The sequence below is a fragment of the Rhinichthys klamathensis genome, unplaced genomic scaffold, assembly GCF_029890125.1.
Source record: "Rhinichthys klamathensis goyatoka isolate OS25496 unplaced genomic scaffold, OSU_Roscu_1.1 h1tg000578l_1, whole genome shotgun sequence".
Classification (NCBI taxonomy): Eukaryota; Metazoa; Chordata; class Actinopteri; order Cypriniformes; family Leuciscidae; genus Rhinichthys; species Rhinichthys klamathensis.
This window is the reverse complement of record NW_026607042.1, coordinates 657,073-682,032: the sequence shown is the minus strand read 5'-3', so window position 1 is coordinate 682,032 and position 24,960 is coordinate 657,073. Positions and strand designations below refer to the sequence as shown.

The window sequence follows — 24,960 nt, the reverse complement described above, 5'->3', positions numbered from 1 at the left end:
TTTGACAAAAATCACAAACATTTATGTACCATTTTTCCAAACACAACAAACAAACTGTCATTTGTCATATGTTTTTTTCAATTGCTAATAAGCATCGGTCAATACTGAAGCTGCGTTATCAAAACTCTTCACACACTCAGTGAAACAGAAGTCTATGTGGACCAAACAGTGAATCATTTTTCATTGCTTTCACACAAAATGCATTCAATGACCACAGTTTCCAAAATCCATGAACACTTTTGTCATTCATACTTTCACCATCTTCAAAACACTACATATTTTCAGCACATTATTCAAATGCTAACACACTGCTTTCAAAACTGATAAAAGCACATTCAAATCAGAATGATGGCAAACTATATTCAATTATATTGAAATATAAAGTCTTAAATGAAATAATTATTACAAACAAAACTAATTGCAATTTCACCGGACAGCCGACCCAGATGTCGTATTTATAGTCGTTTTCCAGTCATCTTTTGGTAAATCAGGATTTTCAGAATGTTATTATTTGGAAACATGGATCAAGGAAGACACAATGATGGGAAAAGAAGAGTGTCAGAGAGATGGAGAACTAGAACCTCACAGTACAGAACATCCATATATCCATCTATTCCACACATCCATCCATCTATTCCACACATCCATCCATCTATTCCACACATCCATCCATCTATTCCACACATCCATACATCTATTCCACACATCCATACATCTATTCCACACATCCATCTATTCCACACATCCATACATCTATTCCACACATCCATCTATTCCACACATCCATCCATCTATTCCACACATCCATCTATTCCACACATCCATACATCTATTCCACACATCCATCCATCTATTCCACACATCCATCCATCTATTCCACACATCCATACATCTATTCCACACATCCATCCATCTATTCCATCCATCCATCTATTCCACACATCCATCCATCTATTCCACACATCCATCCATCTATTCCACACATCCATCCATCTATTCCACACATCCATACATCTATTCCACACATCCATCCATCTATTCCATCCATCCATCTATTCCACACATCCATACATCTATTCCACACATCCATCCATCTATTCCACACATCCATACATCTATTCCACACATCCATCCATCTATTCCACACATCCATACATCTATTCCACACATCCATCCATCTATTCCACACATCCATCCATCTATTCCACACATCCATCCATCTATTCCACACATCCATCCATCTATTCCACACATCCATCCATCTATTCCACACATCCATCTATTCCACACATCCATACATCTATTCCACACATCCATCCATCTATTCCACACATCCATCTATTCCACACATCCATCCATCTATTCCACACATCCATCCATCTATTCCACACATCCATCCATCTATTCCACACATCCATCCATCTATTCCACACATCCATCTATTCCACACATCCATACATCTATTCCACACATCCATCCATCTATTCCACACATCCATCTATTCCACACATCCATCTATTCCACACATCCATCTATTCCACACATCCATCCATCTATTCCACACATCCATCTATTCCACACATCCATCCATCTATTCCACACATCCATCTATTCCACACATCCATCTATTCCACACATCCATCTATTCCACACATCCATCCATCTATTCCACACATCCATCTATTCCACACATCCATACATCTATTCCACACATCCATCCATCTATTCCACACATCCATCCATCTATTCCACACATCCATACATCTATTCCACACATCCATCCATCTATTCCACACATCCATACATCTATTCCACACATCCATCCATCTATTCCACACATCCATCCATCTATTCCACACATCCATCCATCTATTCCACATCCATCCATCTATTCCACACATCCATCCATCTATTCCACACATCCATCTATTCCACACATCCATCTATTCCACACATCCATCCATCTATTCCACACATCCATACATCTATTCCACACATCCATCCATCTATTCCACACATCCATCCATCTATTCCACACATCCATCCATCTATTCCACATCCATCCATCTATTCCACACATCCATACATCTATTCCACACATCCATCCATCTATTCCACACATCCATCCATCTATTCCACACATCCATCCATCTATTCCACACATCCATCCATCTATTCCACACATCCATCCATCTATTCCATCCATCCATCTATTCCACACATCCATCCATCTATTCCACACATCCATCCATCTATTCCACACATCCATCCATCTATTCCACACATCCATCCATCTATTCCACACATCCATCCATCTATTCCACACATCCATCTATTCCACACATCCATACATCTATTCCACACATCCATCCATCTATTCCACACATCCATCCATCTATTCCACACATCCATCTATTCCACACATCCATACATCTATTCCACACATCCATCCATCTATTCCACACATCCATCTATTCCACACATCCATCTATTCCACACATCCATCTATTCCACACATCCATCCATCTATTCCACACATCCATCCATCTATTCCATACATCTATCCCACACATCCATACATCTATTCCACACATCCATCTATTCCACACATCCATCTATTCCATCCATCCATCTATTCCACACATCCATCCATCTATTCCACACATCCATCTATTCCACACATCCATCCATCTATTCCACACATCCATCCATCTATTCCACACATCCATCTATTCCACACATCCATCTATTCCACACATCCATCTATTCCACACATCCATCTATTCCATCCATCCATCTATTCCACACATCCATACATCTATTCCACACCTCCATCTATTCCACACATCCATCTATTCCATCCATCCATCTATTCCACACATCCATCCATCTATTCCACACATCCATCTATTCCACACATCCATACATCTATTCCACACATCCATCTATTCCATCCATCCATCTATTCCACACATCCATACATCTATTCCACACATCCATCCATCTATTCCACACATCCATCCATCTATTCCACACATCCATCCATCTATTCCACACATCCATCTATTCCACACATCCATCTATTCCACACATCCATCCATCTATTCCATCCATCCATCTATTCCACACATCCATCCATCTATTCCACACATCCATCCATCTATTCCACACATCCATCCATCTATTCCACACATCCATCCATCTATTCCACACATCCATCCATCTATTCCACACATCCATCCATCTATTCCACACATCCATCCATCTATTCCACACATCCATCTATTCCACACATCCATCCATTTATTCCACACATCCATCTATTCCACACATCCATCTATTCCACACATCCATCTATTCCACACATCCATCTATTCCACACATCCATCTATTCCACACATCCATCTATTCCACACATCCATCCATCTATTCCATCCATCCATCCATCTATTCCACACATCCATCCATCTATTCCATCCATCCATCTATTCCACACATCCATCCATCTATTCCACACATCCATCCATCTATTCCACACATCCATCCATCTATTCCACACATCCATCCATCTATTCCACACATCCATCCATCTATTCCACACATCCATCCATCTATTCCACACATCCATCCATCTATTCCACACATCCATCCATCTATTCCACACATCCATCCATCTATTCCACACATCCATCCATCTATTCCACACATCCATCCATCTATTCCATCCATCCATCTATTCCACACATCCATCCATCTATTCCACACATCCATCCATCTATTCCACACATCCATCTATTCCACATATCCATCCATCTATTCCACACATCCATCTATTCCACACATCCATCCATCTATTCCACACATCCATCCATCTATTCCACACATCCATCCATCTATTCCACACATCCATCCATCTATTCCACACATCCATCCATCTATTCCACACATCCATCTATTCCACACATCCATCCATCTATTCCATACATCCATCTATTCCACACATCCATCCATCTATTCCACACATCCATCCATCTATTCCACACATCCATCCATCTATTCCACACATCCATCCATCTATTCCACACATCCATCCATCTATTCCACACATCCATCCATCTATTCCACACATCCATCCATCCATCTATTCCACACATCCATCCATTCCATCCATCCATCTATTCCACACATCCATACATCTATTCCACACATCCATACATCTATTCCACACATCCATCTATTCCATCCATCCATCTATTCCATCCATCCATCTATTCCACACATCCATACATCTATTCCACACATCCATCTATTCCATCCATCCATCTATTCCACACATCCATCCATCTATTCCACACATCCATCTATTCCACACATCCATCTATTCCATCCATCCATCTATTCCACACATCCATCCATCTATTCCACACATCCATCTATTCCACACATCCATCTATTCCATCCATCCATCTATTCCACACATCCATCCATCTATTCCACACATCCATCTATTCCATCCATCCATCCATCTATTCCACACATCCATCCATCTATTCCACACATCCATCTATTCCACACATCCATCTATTCCATCCATCCATCTATTCCACACATCCATCCATCTATTCCACACATCCATCTATTCCACACATCCATCTATTCCATCCATCCATCTATTCCACACATCCATCCATCTATTCCACACATCCATCCATCTATTCCACACATCCATCCATCTATTCCACACATCCATCCATCTATTCCACACATCCATCCATCTATTCCACACATCCATCTATTCCACACATCCATCTATTCCACACATCCATCCATCTATTCCATCCATCCATCTATTCCATCCATCCATCTATTCCACACATCCATCCATCTATTCCACACATCCATCCATCTATTCCACACATCCATCCATCTATTCCACACATCCATCCATCTATTCCACACATCCATCCATCTATTCCACACATCCATCCATCTATTCCACACATCCATCCATCTATTCCACACATCCATCTATTCCACACATCCATCTATTCCACACATCCATCTATTCCACACATCCATCCATCTATTCCATCCATCCATCTATTCCACACATCCATCCATCTATTCCATCCATCCATCTATTCCATCCATCCATCTATTCCACACATCCATCCATCTATTCCACACATCCATCCATCTATTCCATCCATCCATCTATTCCATCCATCCATCTATTCCACACATCCATCCATCTATTCCACACATCCATCCATCTATTCCACACATCCATCCATCTATTCCACACATCCATCCATCTATTCCATACATCTATCCCACACATTGTGAAGTTTTGGAGGTAAGATGAACTGTTGGCCAAGATTCATGTTGGTAATGTAGACTGTATGAAGAGTTTTGAAAAAGTGGCTTTAGTGTGTAATAATACACACATCACAGGAAAGATAAACAAGTATTTTCATATCGAGCTGAAAACGTTATAAAATCAATAGAGAACACACCGGTAGTTTTGATGATAGAATTTGCTTTTAATAAATGCATTACCAATAAATAAATAAATAAATAAAACACAGTGCTTCATTATGCAGTAAAGTTAAACTGTTTGGCTGAAGTTAAGAGTGTGTTTAGTTGGCTGTGTAAATTGTCTTGAGAACAGTGACCTGGAGAGTCTGGAGAAATGTGTCAAATCGAATTAGAAAAACTGTCATTTTTTTAATAAATGAAAATATAACAAATACATTCGCTAGATTTACAAATACAATAAAATATGACATGTTAAAAGATGAAGTAAATTGTTCATATTTTATGCCTTTATTTGATCACCACCATTTTTGATAATAAATTTGTATTAAATCATAAATCCAGAAGAATTAAAACAGACAACACTGAATTTTTGAATTCATAGGACCCTATTATTGTAAAACTTTAAATAAATTATTAAATTGTTAAAAAGGTATTATAAAGTTTAATTAAACCATTCAAGTGAAATCCAGAAAAAAATGAAACCAGGAAACATGGAATTTGGGGAAAAATAAAACTGATTTCACACTAATGTTGTAAGAAAAGGTTTTATTTTGAAATGACCTGGATTTCAGCATTGATGGTCACAATTATAGACAAACACAAATCTGACTAAACAAATAACACACACACGCATATGCACTTTGCTTGGAAGACAAATGGTTAATAGTGAAATGAGTGGAAAACATGTTGCCTTCTGTAAATCTATTTGTTTGCCAGCTAAAGAGGTGATTTGATTTTGTAAGCCCTAAAACTTCAGTAAAACTACCCTGCGCCAGCTTCATTTATAACACTCATCCCACTCTGTTGTGTTGACATTTGAAAACAATGCCATGTGATCATAAGGACAGGCCTATTTATAACCCCTGCTGTGACTCTATGAGGGAAATAACAAGCCTCAATGTTACTCTAGCATGGCCTGGAATAGTCAGTGGATGTTACAGATGTATGGCATGCGTTTAGCCCCATCGCAGGGTTCATGTGGAAGGTATGCTGTGAATCTAGAATGCGAGATGTTTTGGTGATGGGGAACACAGGACAGATGATAAAAGATGTGAGAGTCAGTGCAGTGTATTCATGTGCTGGCAGGAGTATTAAAAACTTGACTAAGGCACTTTCATTGCTTTATTTTTGGGGAATCTGCACTTCTTTTTTCCACTCAATTAAGTTAAGTATACATTACATTATCTGAACGCGATCATCTCTTCCTCTTTAATACTAGTTACAGAATAAACATGAATGAACATCTGAAGGTATGTTGAAAGATACAGTACAACTTACTGAAACATTATTATATTTCGTGTAATCACTCGGCGGAAAGACATCATAACAGCTTGTAAACAATATCCCACATAGCATTAGGCTACATTTACCTCAGGCAAGTCATTGTTAAGCAGCAGTTAAAGACACAGGTGTGTGAAGTATGGCGAATATAACTCGAGGCTCTCCGTGGCCAAAAAGGCGTGAGTTAAATAATAACAACAGGTTACAATGTGCAATGTGTAACAACAATAACAAAGTGCGTGTTACGGGTATCTGTGTCAGTTTCTGTTTTGGGTGGATTTGTCATGTTTTAGTTCAGTTTACTTTGTTTCAGTTTTGTTTCCATGGTTTCTCTTTGATTTGATGATCATGTGCACCTGTTATTCATTTAGTTGATTTCGTTTGCCTTGTGTTTTTACACCCTGTCTTAGTTCAGTCGATTGTCCATTCCCCAATACAGTTACCCAAACTTGATAATACACCTCCAGTGATTCAATCCAAGCGATACAATCCATTTGTATGATGAACAGAGTAAAATGTAAGTGCCAAATGTTCAATAAACAAACACATATTGTCACAGTTATGTTCAGTTTGTCTTAGTTATCATGGACTATTAGTTAGTTTTCATTCACATCATGTGTTCCTTTGTTTGATATTCCCGCCACTCCTTTGTTTCTATGGTTACTGTTATTAGTTAATTCTGTTCAGGTGCATGTCATTAATTATCTTGTTTGAGTCACTACTTAACCCTTTATGGTACGGCGTTGCCATATGGCAACAATTCATTTCTACCAATTTCCTTGTTATTCAGAAAAAAAATACAATATATTGCACTATTGAAATTAAAAGGGCAGGCCTTAAGGTAGCCAATGATGTGCTGTGTTTAAGTCACATGACATTGGAATGTCCCTCCAGAACTCTTTCCCTCTATCACCCTCACACTGAAGACACCCGTTGAGGTGCTCTATTAACCTCATTTCTAAACATCTCTTCTCAAGGGGGATTTTTTGCAGCATCTTTGATAAGTAAATTAGATATTTTTATTCACAAATCAGCTTTGTCTAACATATTTTACTGTAAATTGAGAAAATATCCATGTTTCCATATGGCAACGCTGTACCACAGTGGAATTGCAGTAATATATTTCCCTATTGGGATTTTTTGTAGATAGTAGCATCAACAATATGATTGCAGTTATTTATTTATTTGATGTGATGAGAGTGAGGATGAGTTAGCCAAATGATTGGGAATGATAGGGATTAAATGATAGGGAACTACTTATTTTTGGTTTGCATGAGTTACAACTATATAAATCTATCAATTTCTAAAAGAAATGTGCAATTAAATGGAAAAGAAAATCCTAATTTTATTATGAAAAACTACTTTTTTGACCATTTTCCACTGTCTCACAGTATTGCCATAAGTACGCCCATAAGCTGCCCCTCATGACAGTTCTCAGACCAGGTTCTGTACACCATCTGACAGCAAACAGCTGTTACACTGAACAAGTGAGAACAGACACTGAGAGTCACAGAGCTGTACGTGATACAGACCACAGGAGCATACGGATGACAAAACAGGAAATGAGAAGTCTGACGGTTTAAAGATGCAGGATCCTCCTCCCCCTAAATGCTCAAACACACAATGCAAGAATGGATGTCTCTTTATCAGAGCAGAAGCAAATTCATGCTTGGTGAAAATAAAGCAACAACAAGTTTTGTTCTTGACAAACGAACAACAAGAACAAAAAATTAACATACAGTACATTAAAATAAAAATACTAAAATGTATTTTAAATACATTTATTTTATTGTATGCTAAGTATACTACAAATACATGTACATATTTATGTTCTTGATGTCAATACCCTGCAATTGTACTGTTGGTATAGTAAATTGATGAACTTTAAGTCTGCTAAATTGGAACAACTAATTTTGTACAAAATGTACTTTAGTAATCGAGAAACAGTGCTGAAGTTCAACTAAAGTGCAAGTTATTTAAAGTGTCACTCACCAACAATCGGTTTTGCTGTTCTTTTGCTAAACACTTTAAGTACTTTTTCTAAAGCTGTGCCATTATTTATAAAGTTTACTTTATTGTAGCCTATTGGAAGCACAATGTAATATTAATGTATGTTCAACACTCTTACTGTGTAATTTAATTGCAATTGTAATGTCACCAAAAATACATTTAAATAAATGTAGAAGTTTATGCTGAGTAAATTCTGCATTTCAAAACTTAAACACAAGAGTATATTTAAAGTGTACTTAAGTATACTTGGAATAGTTCCACTTTAGCACAAACAAGTATATTAAATACAACTTTAGTTGAACTTCAGCACTGCTTTTGGACAACTAAAATGCATTTAGTACAAAATTAGTTGTTCCAATTTAACAGACTTTGTATACCAATTTATAGTGTGCCACAAATATATTTAGTTATACTAAAGTTAAAGACTATAGAATAACACAAGACGCGTCACTCGTATTGTTTTGAATGGGGGAAAATGCAACGCTCAATAATAAGTCCTGACATCTAAATAAGAACCAATTGGTAAAGTCATTGCGTCACTGCAGCTGCCGTTAGAAGCTCTGGCTCCTATAGAAACAGTCAGACGCGCACTTTCACCCCGCATTAGCTTGATCCAGCCTGAAAAATGTCGTTTTCTGTCATGATTCGAGCATTTAGAAAAATAATTTATGAGACAGGTGTTGTCAGATTTCATTGGTGATTTCAAATATGAAATTTAATCGTAAGCATGGTGAACAGTTTTTGAGAATTTGATGTTTCCCCATTCAAAAAGATAGGAGAGGTGTTTTAAAGGCGCTTTGACTGAAGTATATACGAATAAATTGTGCTTAAGTATACTATTTTTCCACAAGGGTACACAGGAGTATAAAGAAGCAAGAGTTGGTTGTTAGTCAGCAGCAGCACAGCACCTCCAGACAAACGATGGCAGTCAAAACTGTCCTGTTACTAGAGCTAACATCACAACAACAGGATATCTTGGCTCTGTGAAACAGCAAAACCAATGTTAGGCTGTACTCGCAATAGGCACGGTTTTCACCGTTCACACAGTGCAGGTTTCCGAGAATACGGTTGTATGAGTCCTGAACACTTACAGGTGTGAGTTCAGTTACAGAATACGGTAGCGAGTCCTGAACACTTACAGGTGTGAGTTCAGTTACAGAATATGGTAGCGAGTCCTGAACATTTACAGGTGTGAGTTCAGTTACAGAGTACGGTAGCGAGTCCTGAACATTTACAGGTGTGAGTTCAGTTACAGAATACGGTAGCGAGTCCTGAACACTTACAGGTGTGAGTTCAGTTACAGAATGCGGTTGTGAATCCTGAACACTTACAGGTGTGAGTTCAGTTACAGAATACGGTAGCGAGTCCTGAACACTTACAGGTGTGAGTTCAGTTACAGAATACGGTAGCGAGTCCTGAACACTTACAGGTGTGAGTTCAGTTACAGAGTACGGTAGCGAGTCCTGAACATTTACAGGTGTGAGTTCAGTTACAGAATACGGTAGCGAGTCCTGAACACTTACAGGTGTGAGTTCAGTTACAGAATGCGGTTGTGAATCCTGAACACTTACAGGTGTGAGTTCAGTTACAGAATACGGTAGCGAGTCCTGAACACTTACAGGTGTGAGTTCAGTTACAGAATACGGTTGTGTGAGTCCTGAACACTTACAGGTGTGAGTTCAGTTACAGAATACGGTAGCGAGTCCTGAATTTACAGGTGTGAGTTCAGTTACAGAATACGGTACCGCGTCCTGAACATTTACAAGTGTGAGTTCAGTTACAGAATACGGTAGCGAGTCCTGAACACTTACAGGTGTGAGTTCAGTTACAGAATACGGTAGCGAGTCCTGAACATTTACAGGTGTGAGTTCAGTTACAGAATACGGTAGCGAGTCCTGAACACTTACAGGTGTGAGTTCAGTTACAGAATACGGTTGTGAGTCCTGAACACTTACAGGTGTGAGTTCAGTTACAGAATACGGTAGCGAGTCCTGAACACTTACAGGTGTGAGTTCAGTTACAGAATACGGTAGCGAGTCCTGAACACTTAAAGGTGTGAGTTCAGTTACAGAATGCGGTTGTGAGTCCTGAACACTTACAGGTGTGAGTTCAGTTACAGAATACGGTTGTGAGTCCTGAACACTTACAGGTGTGAGTTCAGATACAGAATGCGGTTGTGAGTCCTGAACACTTACAGGTGTGAGTTCAGTTACAGAATGCGGTTGTGAGTCCTGAACACTTACAGGTGTGAGTTCAGTTACAGAATACGGTTGTGAGTCCTGAACACTTACAGGTGTGAGTTCAGTTACAGAATACGGTTGTGTGAGTCCTGAACACTTACAGGTGTGAGTTCAGTTACAGAATGCGGTTGTGAATCCTGAACACTTACAGGTGTGAGTTCAGTTACAGAATACGGTAGCGAGTCCTGAACACTTACAGGTGTGAGTTCAGTTACAGAATACGGTTGTGTGAGTCCTGAACACTTACAGGTGTGAGTTCAGTTACAGAATACGGTAGCGAGTCCTGAATTTACAGGTGTGAGTTCAGTTACAGAATACGGTACCGCGTCCTGAACATTTACAAGTGTGAGTTCAGTTACAGAATACGGTAGCGAGTCCTGAACACTTACAGGTGTGAGTTCAGTTACAGAATACGGTAGCGAGTCCTGAACATTTACAGGTGTGAGTTCAGTTACAGAATACGGTAGCGAGTCCTGAACACTTACAGGTGTGAGTTCAGTTACAGAATACGGTACCGCGTCATGAACATTTACAGGTGTGAGTTCAGTTACAGAATACGGTAGTGTGAGTCCTGAACACTTACAGGTGTGAGTTCAGTTACAGAATACGGTTGTGTGAGTCCTGAACACTTACAGGTGTGAGTTCAGTTACAGAATACGGTAGCGAGTCCTGAACATTTACAGGTGTGAGTTCAGTTACAGAATACGGTACCGCGTCCTGAACATTTACAGGTGTGAGTTCAGTTACAGAATACGGTAGCGAGTCCTGAACACTTACAGGTGTGAGTTCAGTTACAGAATACGGTACCGCGTCATGAATATTTACAGGTGTGAGTTCAGTTACAGAATACGGTAGTGAGTCCTGAACACTTACAGGTGTGAGTTCAGTTACAGTATACGGTAGCAAGTCCTGAACACTTACAGGTGTGAGTTCAGTTACAGAATACAGTAGCGAGTCCTGAACATTTACAGGTGTGAGTTCAGTTACAGTATACGGTAGCGAGTCCTGAACACTCACAGGTGTGAGTTCAGTTACAGAATACGGTAGCGAGTCCTGAACACTTATAGGTGTGAGTTCAGTTACAGAATACGGTAGCGAGTCCTGAACATTTACAGGTGTGAGTTCAGTTACAGAATGTGGTAGTGAGTCCTGAACACTTTTGGTGTGAGTTCAGTTACAGTATACGGTAGCGAGTCCTGAACACTTATAGGTGTGAGTTCAGTTACAGAATACGGTAGCGAGTCCTGAACATTTACAGGTGTGAGTTCAGTTACAGAATACGGTAGCGAGTTCTGAACACTTATAGGTGTGAGTTCAGTTACAGAATACGGTAGCGAGTCCTGAACACTTACAGGTGTGAGTTCAGTTACAGAATACGGTAGCGAGTCCTGAACACTTATAGGTGTGAGTTCAGTTACAGAATACGGTAGCGAGTCCTGAACATTTACAGGTGTGAGTTCAGTTACAGTATACGGTAGCGAGTCCTGAACACTTACAGGTGTGATTTCAGTTACAGTATACGGTAGCGAGTCCTGAACACTTATAGGTGTGAGTTCAGTTACAGAATACGGTAGCGAGTCCTGAACACTTACAGGTGTGAGTTCAGTTACAGAATACGGTAGCGAGTCCTGAACACTTACAGGTGTGAGTTCAGTTACAGAATACGGTAGCGAGTCCTGAACATTTACAGGTGTGAGTTCAGTTACAGAATACGGTAGCGAGTCCTGAACACTTACAGGTGTGAGTTCAGTTACAGTATACGGTAGCGAGTCCTGAACACTTACAGGTGTGAGTTCAGTTACAGAATACGGTAGCGAGTCCTGAACATTTACAGGTGTGAGTTCAGTTACAGAATACGGTAGTGTGAGTCCTGAACACTTACAGGTGTGAGTTCAGTTACAGAATACGGTAGCGAGTCCTGAACACTTACAGGTGTGAGTTCAGTTACAGAATACGGTAGCGAGTCCTGAACATTTACAGGTGTGAGTTCAGTTACAGAATACGGTAGCGAGTCCTGAACACTTACAGGTGTGAGTTCAGTTGTTATAATTATTAGATCATTTGCCTCAGATCATTTGCGTTTGAATAGCGCACGTCTTCGTGGGCATGTTCACATTAGCAGATAATGAGCTGAACTGAGAACGACTGACATCTCTCTCTTTTCATTCAGATTACATAAACAGAGAATATTTGTTTTTTATATAAATTACTTCATTTAAAAGAAGAGAATTCAAGCTACATAAATATATCTCTCTCGTGCCTGTGTGACTGAGTAACACTTTGTTTTTATTGTTAGTATAAACAAAAAAATAGACACTTAACAGGATCGAAGGATGTACAACACTTATATGTAAGATCAAAATCCACAGAGTATTTTGAGTCTCTTTTGCACTGATAAGAAAAAAAGCGCGCTGGTATCGCCGGCGCGACCACCTACCCCAGGGGGTTAAAATCCATATTGTCAACCCAGCTCTAGCATCCACAAAGCCGAAATGTTCTAGTGGCTCATAATAGATCTTAAGACACTGTCTTAACATAATGGCTGGTATGGGGTTAGAATTGTTGCATTATTCCAAATAAATAGATTGAGATTCACAAATAAATATAAAGCGATTAGGGATGCACCGATATGAAATACGATAACTGAAAATTATTTATATTTGAAAGCCGATAACCGATATATTGGCCAATAAATCTAGATCCAGATTTTTAAAAAATCATTTTTGAGAGCCTGATTACAAAAACAAAAGTTCTCACCATTAAAATCCATCTCCCAAGCACACAATTATAATGATGTTCTCATTATAATTTTATGTAGCCGATATGACAGACTTGCACTGCACAATTTGCACTGAACCGTATTCCTTTTCAAAGTGATTCTAATCATATTTCAAGCAGTTCAAAACCTTCATGGCGAACAGTGCACATCTGAAGGGTCTCAGCTGAAGGAAATAATCCAGTATTTATCAGCTTTAATATTTCGGCCCAATTTTGACTCATTATTTAAATTTTGTTAATTTAAAAAAAAAAAAAAAAGACAACTTTCCTTTAAGCAGAGGTGCTTTGAAGTGCATGAATTTGAAGAATCAACTTTTCACAGAGGAATTTAGCATTGTGCTTCAGTGTGCTATTAAAAACAGTTACTGTGTCACAGTTTCAGCTCACTAGAACCAACAATAAAAAAACACTCAATCTAAGAAGAGTGCATTGCGCACAAATCCTCCATCTTACCTTTGTACTCCGGGGTGAACTCCTTCATCTCCGGTGGCAGGGACTCGTAAAACCGTTGCTCACGGGCGATGAGTGGCTTGCAGACGGTGTGGTCATCATAACGCATCATGCTGGTGTGGCCGCCCACCTGGTGTATGAAGGGCTCCAGGGGAACCCCGTCGCGGCTGCTCGGCCCCTGGCTAGCACTGTGCTTGCCCGCCTCCATCGTGTGCGGGACACACATGGCGTTTGAGCTGGGGGCATGGGCTCGGGCGCGCAGGCCTGGCGAGCGGGGGGTGCAAGGGGGCGGCTGAGAGCGCAGGCTGCCGCCGGGAGGGGGAGGAGCCAGCCCGCTGACACACCTGCCGACAGATCCCGCCTCAGGAGCGCTCGGAGCAGTCCCCCACGCGGCCTTCTGGGGAGAGACATAGGAAGAACAAAATAAACACTGTGCCAAACATACTGGTAGAATCAAACACGGTGAACGGAACTAGCTTGATGTGCGAGGACAAACCTCATTGGTTCCTGTGCAAGATTAAATGTGCTAGCATGAAAACCTTCTGTATAGCAGTCGACTGATATTGATTTTTTTTGACGGCCAATATATAAAGCCAATATGATATGATATCACACTATTTAATTTAAATGTAGCAATAACACATCCATAACAATCGTTGAAATTAAATTCATATTTATTTTACATTATATTTACAAAATTAGAAATAAGTCATTTAAAAACTAAATTATATGAATCTTTTTTTTAGATTAAAGTGTAAATTGCAGGTTAACCACCACAACCAATGTGTTAAAATAACATTTATTGGGGTTTCAAATGTAGCATGTTTTTTACAGTAACTGGGTGATGACGTCATAAGAGGGAGTAGCAACCCATCCTCTGCTAGATTCCTACTGTTTGTGGCTTGACTTTGGAGAACGACTGGGAGACTGAGGAGGTGGGAAACCATCAAATTCTTGATGGACCACAGCCCTAGAATTTATCAATGCTTGGTGTGAGAAAAATGAGTGGAAGGTTGGCCAGGTGTCCTTGTGAGTAGCTAGAGTTAGCCTGGTGCTAATCCGGATATCATTAGGGAAGAAGCCAAAGTCTTTCCAAAATCTTGCCGTCATGTAGAATAGCAAGGAGGGACAACGACTGAAGACATTATTTACTTACATGGTGTTAGTAGTCCTAATCAGAGCTGTAGAGATGCACACACTGCACAGGCACAATGGCGCTTTTGCTGGCATCTGCTGACAGAACGCGATATTGTCAGAAAGAAAAAAAGAGATCGATGTCCCTATCGCTGTGTTTGACAGGTGTTTGTGTGCTATGCCACCCAATGGAATCAACAGTGGAGAGTATGTGCTGCCGTGAGGTGAACGCGTTTTCGACCCGCGACCGGCAAATCTGACGTGCCTCACGCAGCATATCCTGGTTTTGACGCATGCTGCCTGAACCCGTTTGTTTTGCGAATAGCTTAATCTCATTTCAGGCAGGATCACGGTCCTCTTGAAGCCAGCACACACGAGTATGTTTACAATTGAGTTGAGTTATTTCATTCATCACTTCTGAATCTAAAAAACGTTTCTATATAATTGCTAGCCTACTTGCCGTTAGACTAACGGTAACTCTAGGCTTAGAGTCCCTTTTATGACGTCAAGCCCAGCCTATTGGAAGGGAGGGGGAGTGTAAAAAGTACCAACTTTTCATATTATATTCAGCATTTTGGTATAAAAAAACATAAAAAACAATGGTGGGCGGTTCTTATCTTTATGTTTAGTAAGCACATTCCATTATCTTCGTGAAAAATGTAACCTGCAATTTACACTTTAAACTTAAAGGGATACTCCACTTTTTTGGGAAATAGGCTCATTTTACAACTCCCCCAGAGTTAAACTGTTGAGTTTTACCGTTTTTGAATCCATTCAGCCGATCTCCGGTTCTGGCGGTACCACTTTTAGCATACATCATTGAAGTGGACAAGACCATTAGCATTTCTAAAAAAAAAATGACCAAAGAGTTTCGATATTTTTCCTATTTAAAACTTGACTCTTCTGTAGTTACATCGTGCACTAAGACCGACGGAAAATGTAAAGTTGCGATTTTCTAGGCTGATATGGCTTGGAACTATACTCTCATTCCTGCGTAATAATCAAGAAACTTCACTGCCGTACCATGAGAGCAGCAGGCGTAATGATATGACGCAGCGCCTGAAAATAGTTCCGTTGTGTTGACGGAAGGTAGCCTATTTTCAGGCGCTGCGTCATATCATTACGCCTGCTGCTCTCATGGTACGGCAGTGAAGTTTCTTGATTATTACGCAGGAATGAGAGTATAGTTCCAAGCCATATCAGCCTAGAAAATCGCAACTTTACATTTTCCGTCGGTCTTAGTCCACGATGTAACTACAGAAGAGTCAAGTTTTAAATAGGAAAAATATCGAAACTCTTTGGTCATTTTCTTTTTAGAAATGCTAATGGTCTTGTCCACTCCAATGATGTATGCTAAGCTATGCTAAAAGTGGTACCGCCAGAACCGGAGATCGGCTGAATGGATTCAAAAACGGTAAAACTGAACAGTTTAACTCTGGGGGAGTTGTAAAATGAGCCTATTTCCAAAAAAAGTGGAGTATCCCTTTAAAGCAATTCTGTAAAATAAACAGATTCATACTTTAGATGACAACTTCTTGATTCTGTAATCAAGTAGGGCTGCGCAATATATCAAAATAAAAAAGATGTTGCGATATAAGTTAACAAGTTTAAAAAAATTGCCCGCTATATCAGTCTTGCCAATATATCGATCGATCACTACTTCTTATCTTATCTAATCTTTAAATAGACAGAGAACTGCCTAAATTGTTTGAATATGAATCAAACCGCACACCAGTCAACCAGCTAAAAAGAAAACAACAGAGGTAATAACCTTCCATTACTGCACCTTGAGAGCATTTCCCAGCATGCCTTGTAGCCTTACAAACACAGCTGGCATCTGGCTTTATTACATTAGCCCGAGTCCCATCAGCGCATAGACAAACACAGAGCGGCATCCGTCTCCGACAATGTGTCCAATCTAATCCTCATGTTACCCAACATGCCGCAGCACACACGTTCAGCTCTCATTACAAAAACAGACACATGAATGTTTCACATGCCCATTTGAAAATGTCTTTGAAGTCTTGATGGAATGAGTCTGATGTCTCAGGAAGGCTGAGCTGCCATCGACTGCCTCATTCCCAAATCCCTACTGAACAAAGTCAAGTTAAATGATCCTCAGAGAAGTATTGACCCAGCAGAACCCAAAAATGCATCCCAGGCATTGCCGATAAAACCCTGCTGGACATATTTGAGGGTGAATTCCCACTGTCACTGCTGTATCATTTTGGAAGTGGAGGACAATATTCTTGGCTTGCACCTGCTAGAGGCGTTCAATATGACATAAAGGGACTTCACCGCTGGCAAAATGGCTTTCAATAAAACCTGGCTTCCTATGTTGTATAAAAGAGAGAGAAAAAACCTGACTAGAGAAGGTTGTTGTCTTCCCTTTTCCAAATAGGTAGGAAAGCTTCAACACCCATAATGCCCTGGCCATGTTGCCGTCCAAGGCCATTCCCACCAGTCTACTATGGATAGACTTACTGGAGTCAAACACCACCTTGCTTTAGTAGGAAGTCCTGCTAAGCAAACTTTTAGTCATAATGGTGTCGACTTTTCAAGTGCAAGGATTCAAAGAGTAAACGTTTAGCAGGAGTGAGTTACTTTCAGTTTCCAGTGAAGGATCCATCAAGCTTCCACCGAGCTTCATAGTCGTTACCTCTTTGCAAGTTCGACATTTCATTCGGTAACATTATGCAGCTGTTTGATGATTGCGTTAGCCTACATGTGCATAAGCAATGCTTCTATCACTTGTTTCTGCTTCTCCTGTGTTTTGATCAGGAGATTCTGTACACTTTCAGAGGATGTGTAATAGCGTCCCTTACCATATAACAGTGAAAACATGGAAAAACATGGATGGCGGGAAAGTGTTGTCTTATAAAGAGTTAAAGAACCAGAGAAAAGAGAACAAGTTAAAGAACCAGAGTGGAAGTTCATTTATCAATGCTGCTGAGTGATACTAGTATTGATCATTATTGATAATGAAGAAAAATTATTTGTTTGATATTTAAATAACAATAAGAACACTCCAACAATTCCAACAGGAAACCTAAAAGCATGCTCAAAACAACAGTTTTATCATAAAACACAGGAATAGAGTTGTTTCTTGCTGGCCTACTAATAAGCTGCTAATTGGAAATGCTAATACTCATTACTGACTGAAGCCATGCAAGAAAAGTAGAGCAATGCTGTCCGACGCCTCAGGCATCTCAACAGGACATAAGAGAGAGTGACCCCATTTATAATACCTTTGTCTGGCTGCCACACAAACTGAGGACGACAACTACAAACCTGATTCGTCAGTGATATATCATATTGAACCATGTGCTGTTTTAATCCAACTTTTCTCACATAAACTAGGCTAATGCATCTGCTAGCCAGATTCATGATCAAAACATGCAGTGTAAAGCTTTGGGTTGTTGATGTCCATAAAATATCTTGTGCTTAGACATACACAAAATACATCTCATCCTGGCGAGTATCCTCATAAACACAGCTGTTTATGTCTTAAAGGGGGACTTCACCACTGGCAAAATGGGCTTTCATTGAAACTTGGCTAAGGCCATTCCCACCAAGTCTGCTATGGATACACTTACCAACGTTGGAAAACCATGCTTTAGCCAAGCAGCATGTTACACATATTAAGTGTTTTATTTCTCAATTGACTGGGCCATATTATACACCCGGTGCAATTTTCTGCTAGTTTTAGCCCGACGCAGTTATCATTTTCACGTCTTACGCCACGTTGTTTAAATAGCACATTTATTTGCGCCAATTTGTGCGCCCATGGGCTGCTGGTCTGAAAACCAGGTGTGTGTTCAGGCGCATTGTTGGAGCGTTGCTATTCTGAGGAACTCAAATAGACTGCCGTTGACCAACTGAACCCTGGTCTGAAGTCAATGGCGCAATATTTTTATATTATTTAAAGCAGGGGTCTCAAACTCAACTTAACTGGGGGCCGCTGGAGGTAGAGTCTGGGTCAGGCTGGGCCGCATCAAGTATTCCACAAAAAAATAGTATTCAAGTATTCCAAAAAAGGAGCACAACTGATCCAATCTTCTCAATATTTATTATAGTCACGAGACTATCTATGGTAGCCCATAAGGGATAAAAAAAATAAAAAATAAAAAACGCGGCACACGCAACGACGGGCCGCAGTAACATTAAACTTTAATGTCAAGTAGGGGGCCACAAAATATCACCGAGGCCCGCGGGCCGCGAGTTTGAGACCACTGATTTAAAGTAGGGCTGCAACGATTAGTCGACGTTGTCGACAACGTCGACAATAAAAATTTGTCGACAAATATCTTTGTTGTCGAGTAGTCGTTTGATCTCACGTGACCTAATGTAAGGGCCTGCAATCCCGCGATTTGACCGCTACGGCGCTGTAGCGCTAGAGTGTAGTGCAGCCCTTACAAATGCTATTGCGGTAGAAGAGAAAACAGCGCGAATTATGACAGTGCAAACGAATCCGAACTAGCAAGGTTTAGGTTTGGGAAAGTTTCACAAAACTTCAAATCAAGAATGCTGTCGTGTGCAATTTTCACGGGAGCACAACATGCATGTTGGAGTGCAAGAGGAAACATCCCGGCAAAAGAGGAGCCGGTGAGAAGTGAGTGTTTGAGCCGGTGAGAAGTGAGTGAAAACCCCCGGTCTGGCATCATGTTCACTGAATGCCCAATACAATGCATTTCACCTTATATTGTCTCTCTTTATTAGAGAATGCAATACTACTAATAATATTATCAATAGTAATATAATTACAGTAATGTGATGACTTATTTTGTATAGAATAAAGCTTGATCGAGCTTAGGAGTCAGGGCTGTTTTTATTATTTTAACACTATTAGTATATTAGGTATTATTATAGTCTTATCACTTGCCTGTATTTTGTTCAATAATCATGAAGACTTACAAAACGAGATGTTATATCCTTCCTATGATATAGGAATAATATCATGGCAGTTACTTTATCATACTATAAATTAAAAGGTGAATGAGAACGTCTCTGTCAGCTCAATTGTCATGTAAAAAAAGATTGTAATTTTTATAATTATAATAATTGTTTGCAGATTAATATTTTACCATTCTTTGTGTCCTGAAGTAAATGTCCCTTTTTCTGTTTCAGTTCTAAGAAAAGCAGTGGGCCTATTAAACAATGCTTAGAGAGCATTTGTGTGTGCTTTGAGTTGGACCGAAATCTGAAAACTTAAAGAGAATGACCTGTTTAGTTGGCTCAAAGTTCATTAAAACAACTATTTCAAAAGCTGAAGTGATTTTCTTTTTTTGTATTATAGTTAGAATATGTATAACTCAATGTTTTAACTAATTGGAAAAGCTGAATAATCGTTCCAAACTTACTGATTAGTCTGCGAAATAATCGACGATTAGTCGATTAATCGTTCTAATAATCGTTAGATTAATCGATTATCAAAATAATCGTTTGTTGCAGCCCTAATTTAAAGGGAGCATTAGGAATTGGTAACACACCCATTACTCATTAAGAGAATAGGGATAACACTCTTAGACCATGCGCCAGGAGCGCCGACCATTTTTCCTGTCATTAAACTAGCAAAAGTGGATTCAGAGTACCTAACCTCACACCTTGCACTGTGCGCTTTAGTCCATACGCTTCGATACTTAAAATAGGGCCCTTTATGTTCACTTAATAATTCATTACATTTATATAGCGCTTTTCTAGGCACTCAAAGCGCTTCACATGGAAGGGGGAATCTTCTCAACCACCACCAATGTGCAGCATCCACCTGATGATGCGACGGCAGCCATATTGCGCCAGAACGCCCACCACACACCAGCTTACTGGTGGAGAGGAGACAGAGTGATGAAGCCAATCAGTATTTGGGGATGATTAGGAGGCCATGATGGACAGAGGCCACTGGGCAAATTTGGCCAGGACACTGGGGTTACACCCCTACTCTTTCGAAAGACATCCTGGGATTTTTAATGACCACAGAGAGTCAGGACCTCGGTTTAACGTCTCATCCGAAGGACTTAAGACATAACCGACTATGTTTACGAGGATACTCTCCAATACGTGAATATGTGCGTTCAAAGCGCAAGAAGACATGAAAGAGAAATCAATTCAGCATTCGTGCAATGTCTGCGAGGGGCTTTCCGAGTACGCGCTTCGGATGCGTAAACGATTCTGTACTCTTTCAGAGGATGTGTAATGACATTATGTGATCAAATACAATCCACTTGTTAAACGCGCTCCACAGCGCCACCCAGTGCATTTAATTATAACAAGTATTTTATTTATCAAATAATAATTACAGATCGAATATTCGTGTACATCCCTAATAAAATCATAAGCTAATATCGAAATGAATATATTATTTCATGCAGGACAGAAGAGAAAGATAAGGTGGAAAGGAGAGATGATAGAGTGCAGTCAGATTTTTCTACCTGCACGTACAATGTATGCTCAGCTCGCACACTTTGAGGTGTTTTTGTTGTTGCACTAATGATTTAGTCCACAAGGTGGCAACACTGCCCTATGATACAGAAACAAAACAACAACAAACTACTGAGACACAACAACAACAGACACCAGCGTTGATGAGCACTTGTGTGAGAGGATTAAGAGATTCTCGCAACCTAGCCTAAGTGTTCGCGTCCAAACAGAAGTATAATTTGGGTTTTGAGGTTTTTGTTGGAAATCTCAAAAGCGAAGACCAGGAGACTTGGACTGTATCTTCAACAGGATTCTGGACAGAGAACGTTCTGTCTCGTGCTGCAGTCATCAAGTCTGACTAAGGCAGGCAAACATAGTGTGTTATAGGCGTTCAGTGGGCAGTCCTTGCAGCCAGAGCTGAGAGAAGACACCGCCAGTTGTGTGATCAAACAGACCTTATTTCCATCAAATGACCGAAAGCCTTGTGAGCGCCAGCGTGCCTAGAGACTAGAAGTGCCACCTGGCCACTAGAACTAAGATTTACACACAGTTTGACTCTCTGCAGGAAGATTGACAAAGACGGACAAAACCCCCGGTCTGGCATCATGTTCACTGAATGCCCAATACAATGCATTTCACCTTATATTGTCAAGTGATGTTACGTAAGGATGTAGGATCAGCAGATTTTCTGTCCAATCAAATGCTCTCTACAGTTCAGTAAACTCACAAAGATTAGGCTTGTAAACAAAGGCATGGCTGGAAACTTCCCAAACCCGCAGTTCAACATGTCAATTTATTATTCATTCAGAATTGTACTTTTTGGGTGAATTCTCTCTTTATATTAGGGGTGGGGGAAAAAATCGATTCTTAGATGCATCGCGATGCGGACGTGGACGATTCTGAATCGATTCACAATTGTCAAAAATCGATTTTCAAAAAAAAAAAATTTTTTTTAGATATATATTTATAATAACGTAATATTGACGGAACGCGAAAGACGGAACTCTGAAGCGCGGAAGTGCAGTGGCCGGACCGTCTGTGGCGTGCACATAACAGACGCGGACGCGATGGCTGAGCGCCAAATCCAAACACCCTCCTCGTTAAAAGCTGACGTGTGGAAATATTTTGGCTTCTGAAGTTGAAGGGGGAAAGGAGCTGGACAAGAGCCACACTAGTTGTAAGCTTTGTAGAGTAAAACTAAAATATTTCGGAAACAAGACACATGAAGCCAAATGACACGTTTCCAGCCAGAGGAGGAAAAACACTCGGCTGTAACGTTACCGGTGTGGTGCCGAATTCTGACCCCCGCCAAATTATTACCCCCCTAGTATGGTAGGTTTAGGATTAGTTGTGGGGGAGGAGTTAGGATTAGGGGTGGGGTTAGGATTAGGCAATCAGGTACTGATTTCAACGAGGGGGGTAATAATTTGGCAGGGAGTCGAAATTCGGCACAACACCGGTCGTTGTTATATTATTAATTTACTACAAATATGCTGCTAGTTCAGACACACATGTATTTTCCTGTTGGTTCTTTGCAATGTTAATAAAATATATTGTACGTTAATTCTTTATGGGTCATTACTTTGTACTTTTAAAGCAAAGTATTTATAGTCACACACACACAAAAAAAAGATTCTGATAATCGATTTAGCATCGAATCGCAGCCCTCTGAATCGTAATCGAATCGAATCGTGAGGTGCCTAGAGATTCCCACCCCTACTTTATATACTCTGCACAAGAAAACAAAACTCAGCATCAATATGTTTTTTTCTTTCAGTACAAGAGAACTTTCCTTGTCAAGGCTCCTCTGCCAAATGTTGTTTGGACAAAGACTCACGAACAGCATTAATCTGCTCTTAAGACTGGCGTGGGCTGAATGTGGGCCGTCCCGCAGTAAAGGAGCTTTGAGCATCACTCGTCTCTGCATCAGTGCACGACCATCAGCTTTAGTGCTATTTCAGGACCCTTTCACTGAACTCTCATCTTCTGCTTTATTAGCCAAAACCTGATGTTTCAAGGGCTGTGCACATTTTTTTTAGATGTGCAAAACATTTCATTAACATAAAAGCACAAAGGTCAATTATACCCCAATTAAGAGATTATTAGACCTAGACATTGATCTTGTTCAAAACAAGTATAATCTGCAAAACAACCGTCCCTGATTCATCCGCTCCGTCTCAAAGCTCAGCATGGGACATATGATGATGCATTTATCTTTGTGAGTCATTTTATTGCTTTCCATATTCAAGGACTCTGAACTATTAGCCTAACTTTTAATGCGTTTTTGCCTGAATAAGTCGAAAGAAGTCGAGCGCAGTTTGTGCAGTGGTAAACACAGTGGTAAAGAGCTGCTCATAGCCCTAGCCTGATGCAATAGCCTAAATTCTGTTATTTTTGCAAAAAATTAAAAGAGGTAATCTTTTTTGTTTGTTTAAAAGGGATGTTTGTAGAGCTTTATAACCAGACACACAATGCAGTTGAGCACCTTTTTAGCAACACAAAGAGCAGATTCAGCACGCAGTGGAGATTTGATGCTGTACAGATTCAATCAACTACAGTGGGGAGAACAAGTATTTGATACACTGCAGATTTTGCAGGTTTTCCCACTTACAAAGCATGTAGAAGTCTGTCATTTTTATCATAGGAACCAGAATTCTTACTGGTTGGTAGGTGATCAAATACTTATGTCATGCAATAAAATGCAAATGAATTAGGCTACTTAAAAATCACAACGTCTATGATAAACATGACAGACTTCTACATGCTTTGTAAATGGGAAAACCTGCAAAATCGGCAGTGTATCAAATAGCCTACTTATTCTCCCCACTGTATGTGCCAGAACGGATGCACAATCAGGCACCCTATCTTCCACACACCTCGAGCTGGTTAAGTTGCCCCAGATCTAACCAAAGTCTACTAGATGGGCTGGGTACTGTGTCATGCAAAACTCAGCACACATTTTTGGTGATGTTGGTTACATGATTTGCATCCAGTAGTGAATCGGGAACTAAAACAGAGAGCGCCTGCAAACAAAAGCGCAATTCAGTCTTAGTGAAGAGATATTTCCTTTATTTAGTGGAATAAAATTGACACGAATGTAATATTGAGAAACATT

At 40.0% G+C, this 24,960-nt stretch overlaps 1 protein-coding gene across 2 annotated transcripts in view; it reads right to left on the bottom strand.

Annotated features, from left to right (window-relative positions):
- The window catches only part of ip6k1 (inositol hexakisphosphate kinase 1), a 58,949-nt gene that overhangs the window by 22,256 nt on the left and 11,733 nt on the right, over positions 1 to 24,960 (bottom strand). For both annotated transcript variants that reach the window (XM_056239982.1, XM_056239981.1), the window contains exon 2: positions 14,301 to 14,694. In XM_056239982.1, coding sequence (XP_056095957.1) covers positions 14,301 to 14,523 — 223 coding nt within the window. In that variant the 5' untranslated portion in view covers positions 14,524 to 14,694. The remainder of the gene's footprint in view (positions 1 to 14,300; positions 14,695 to 24,960) is intronic.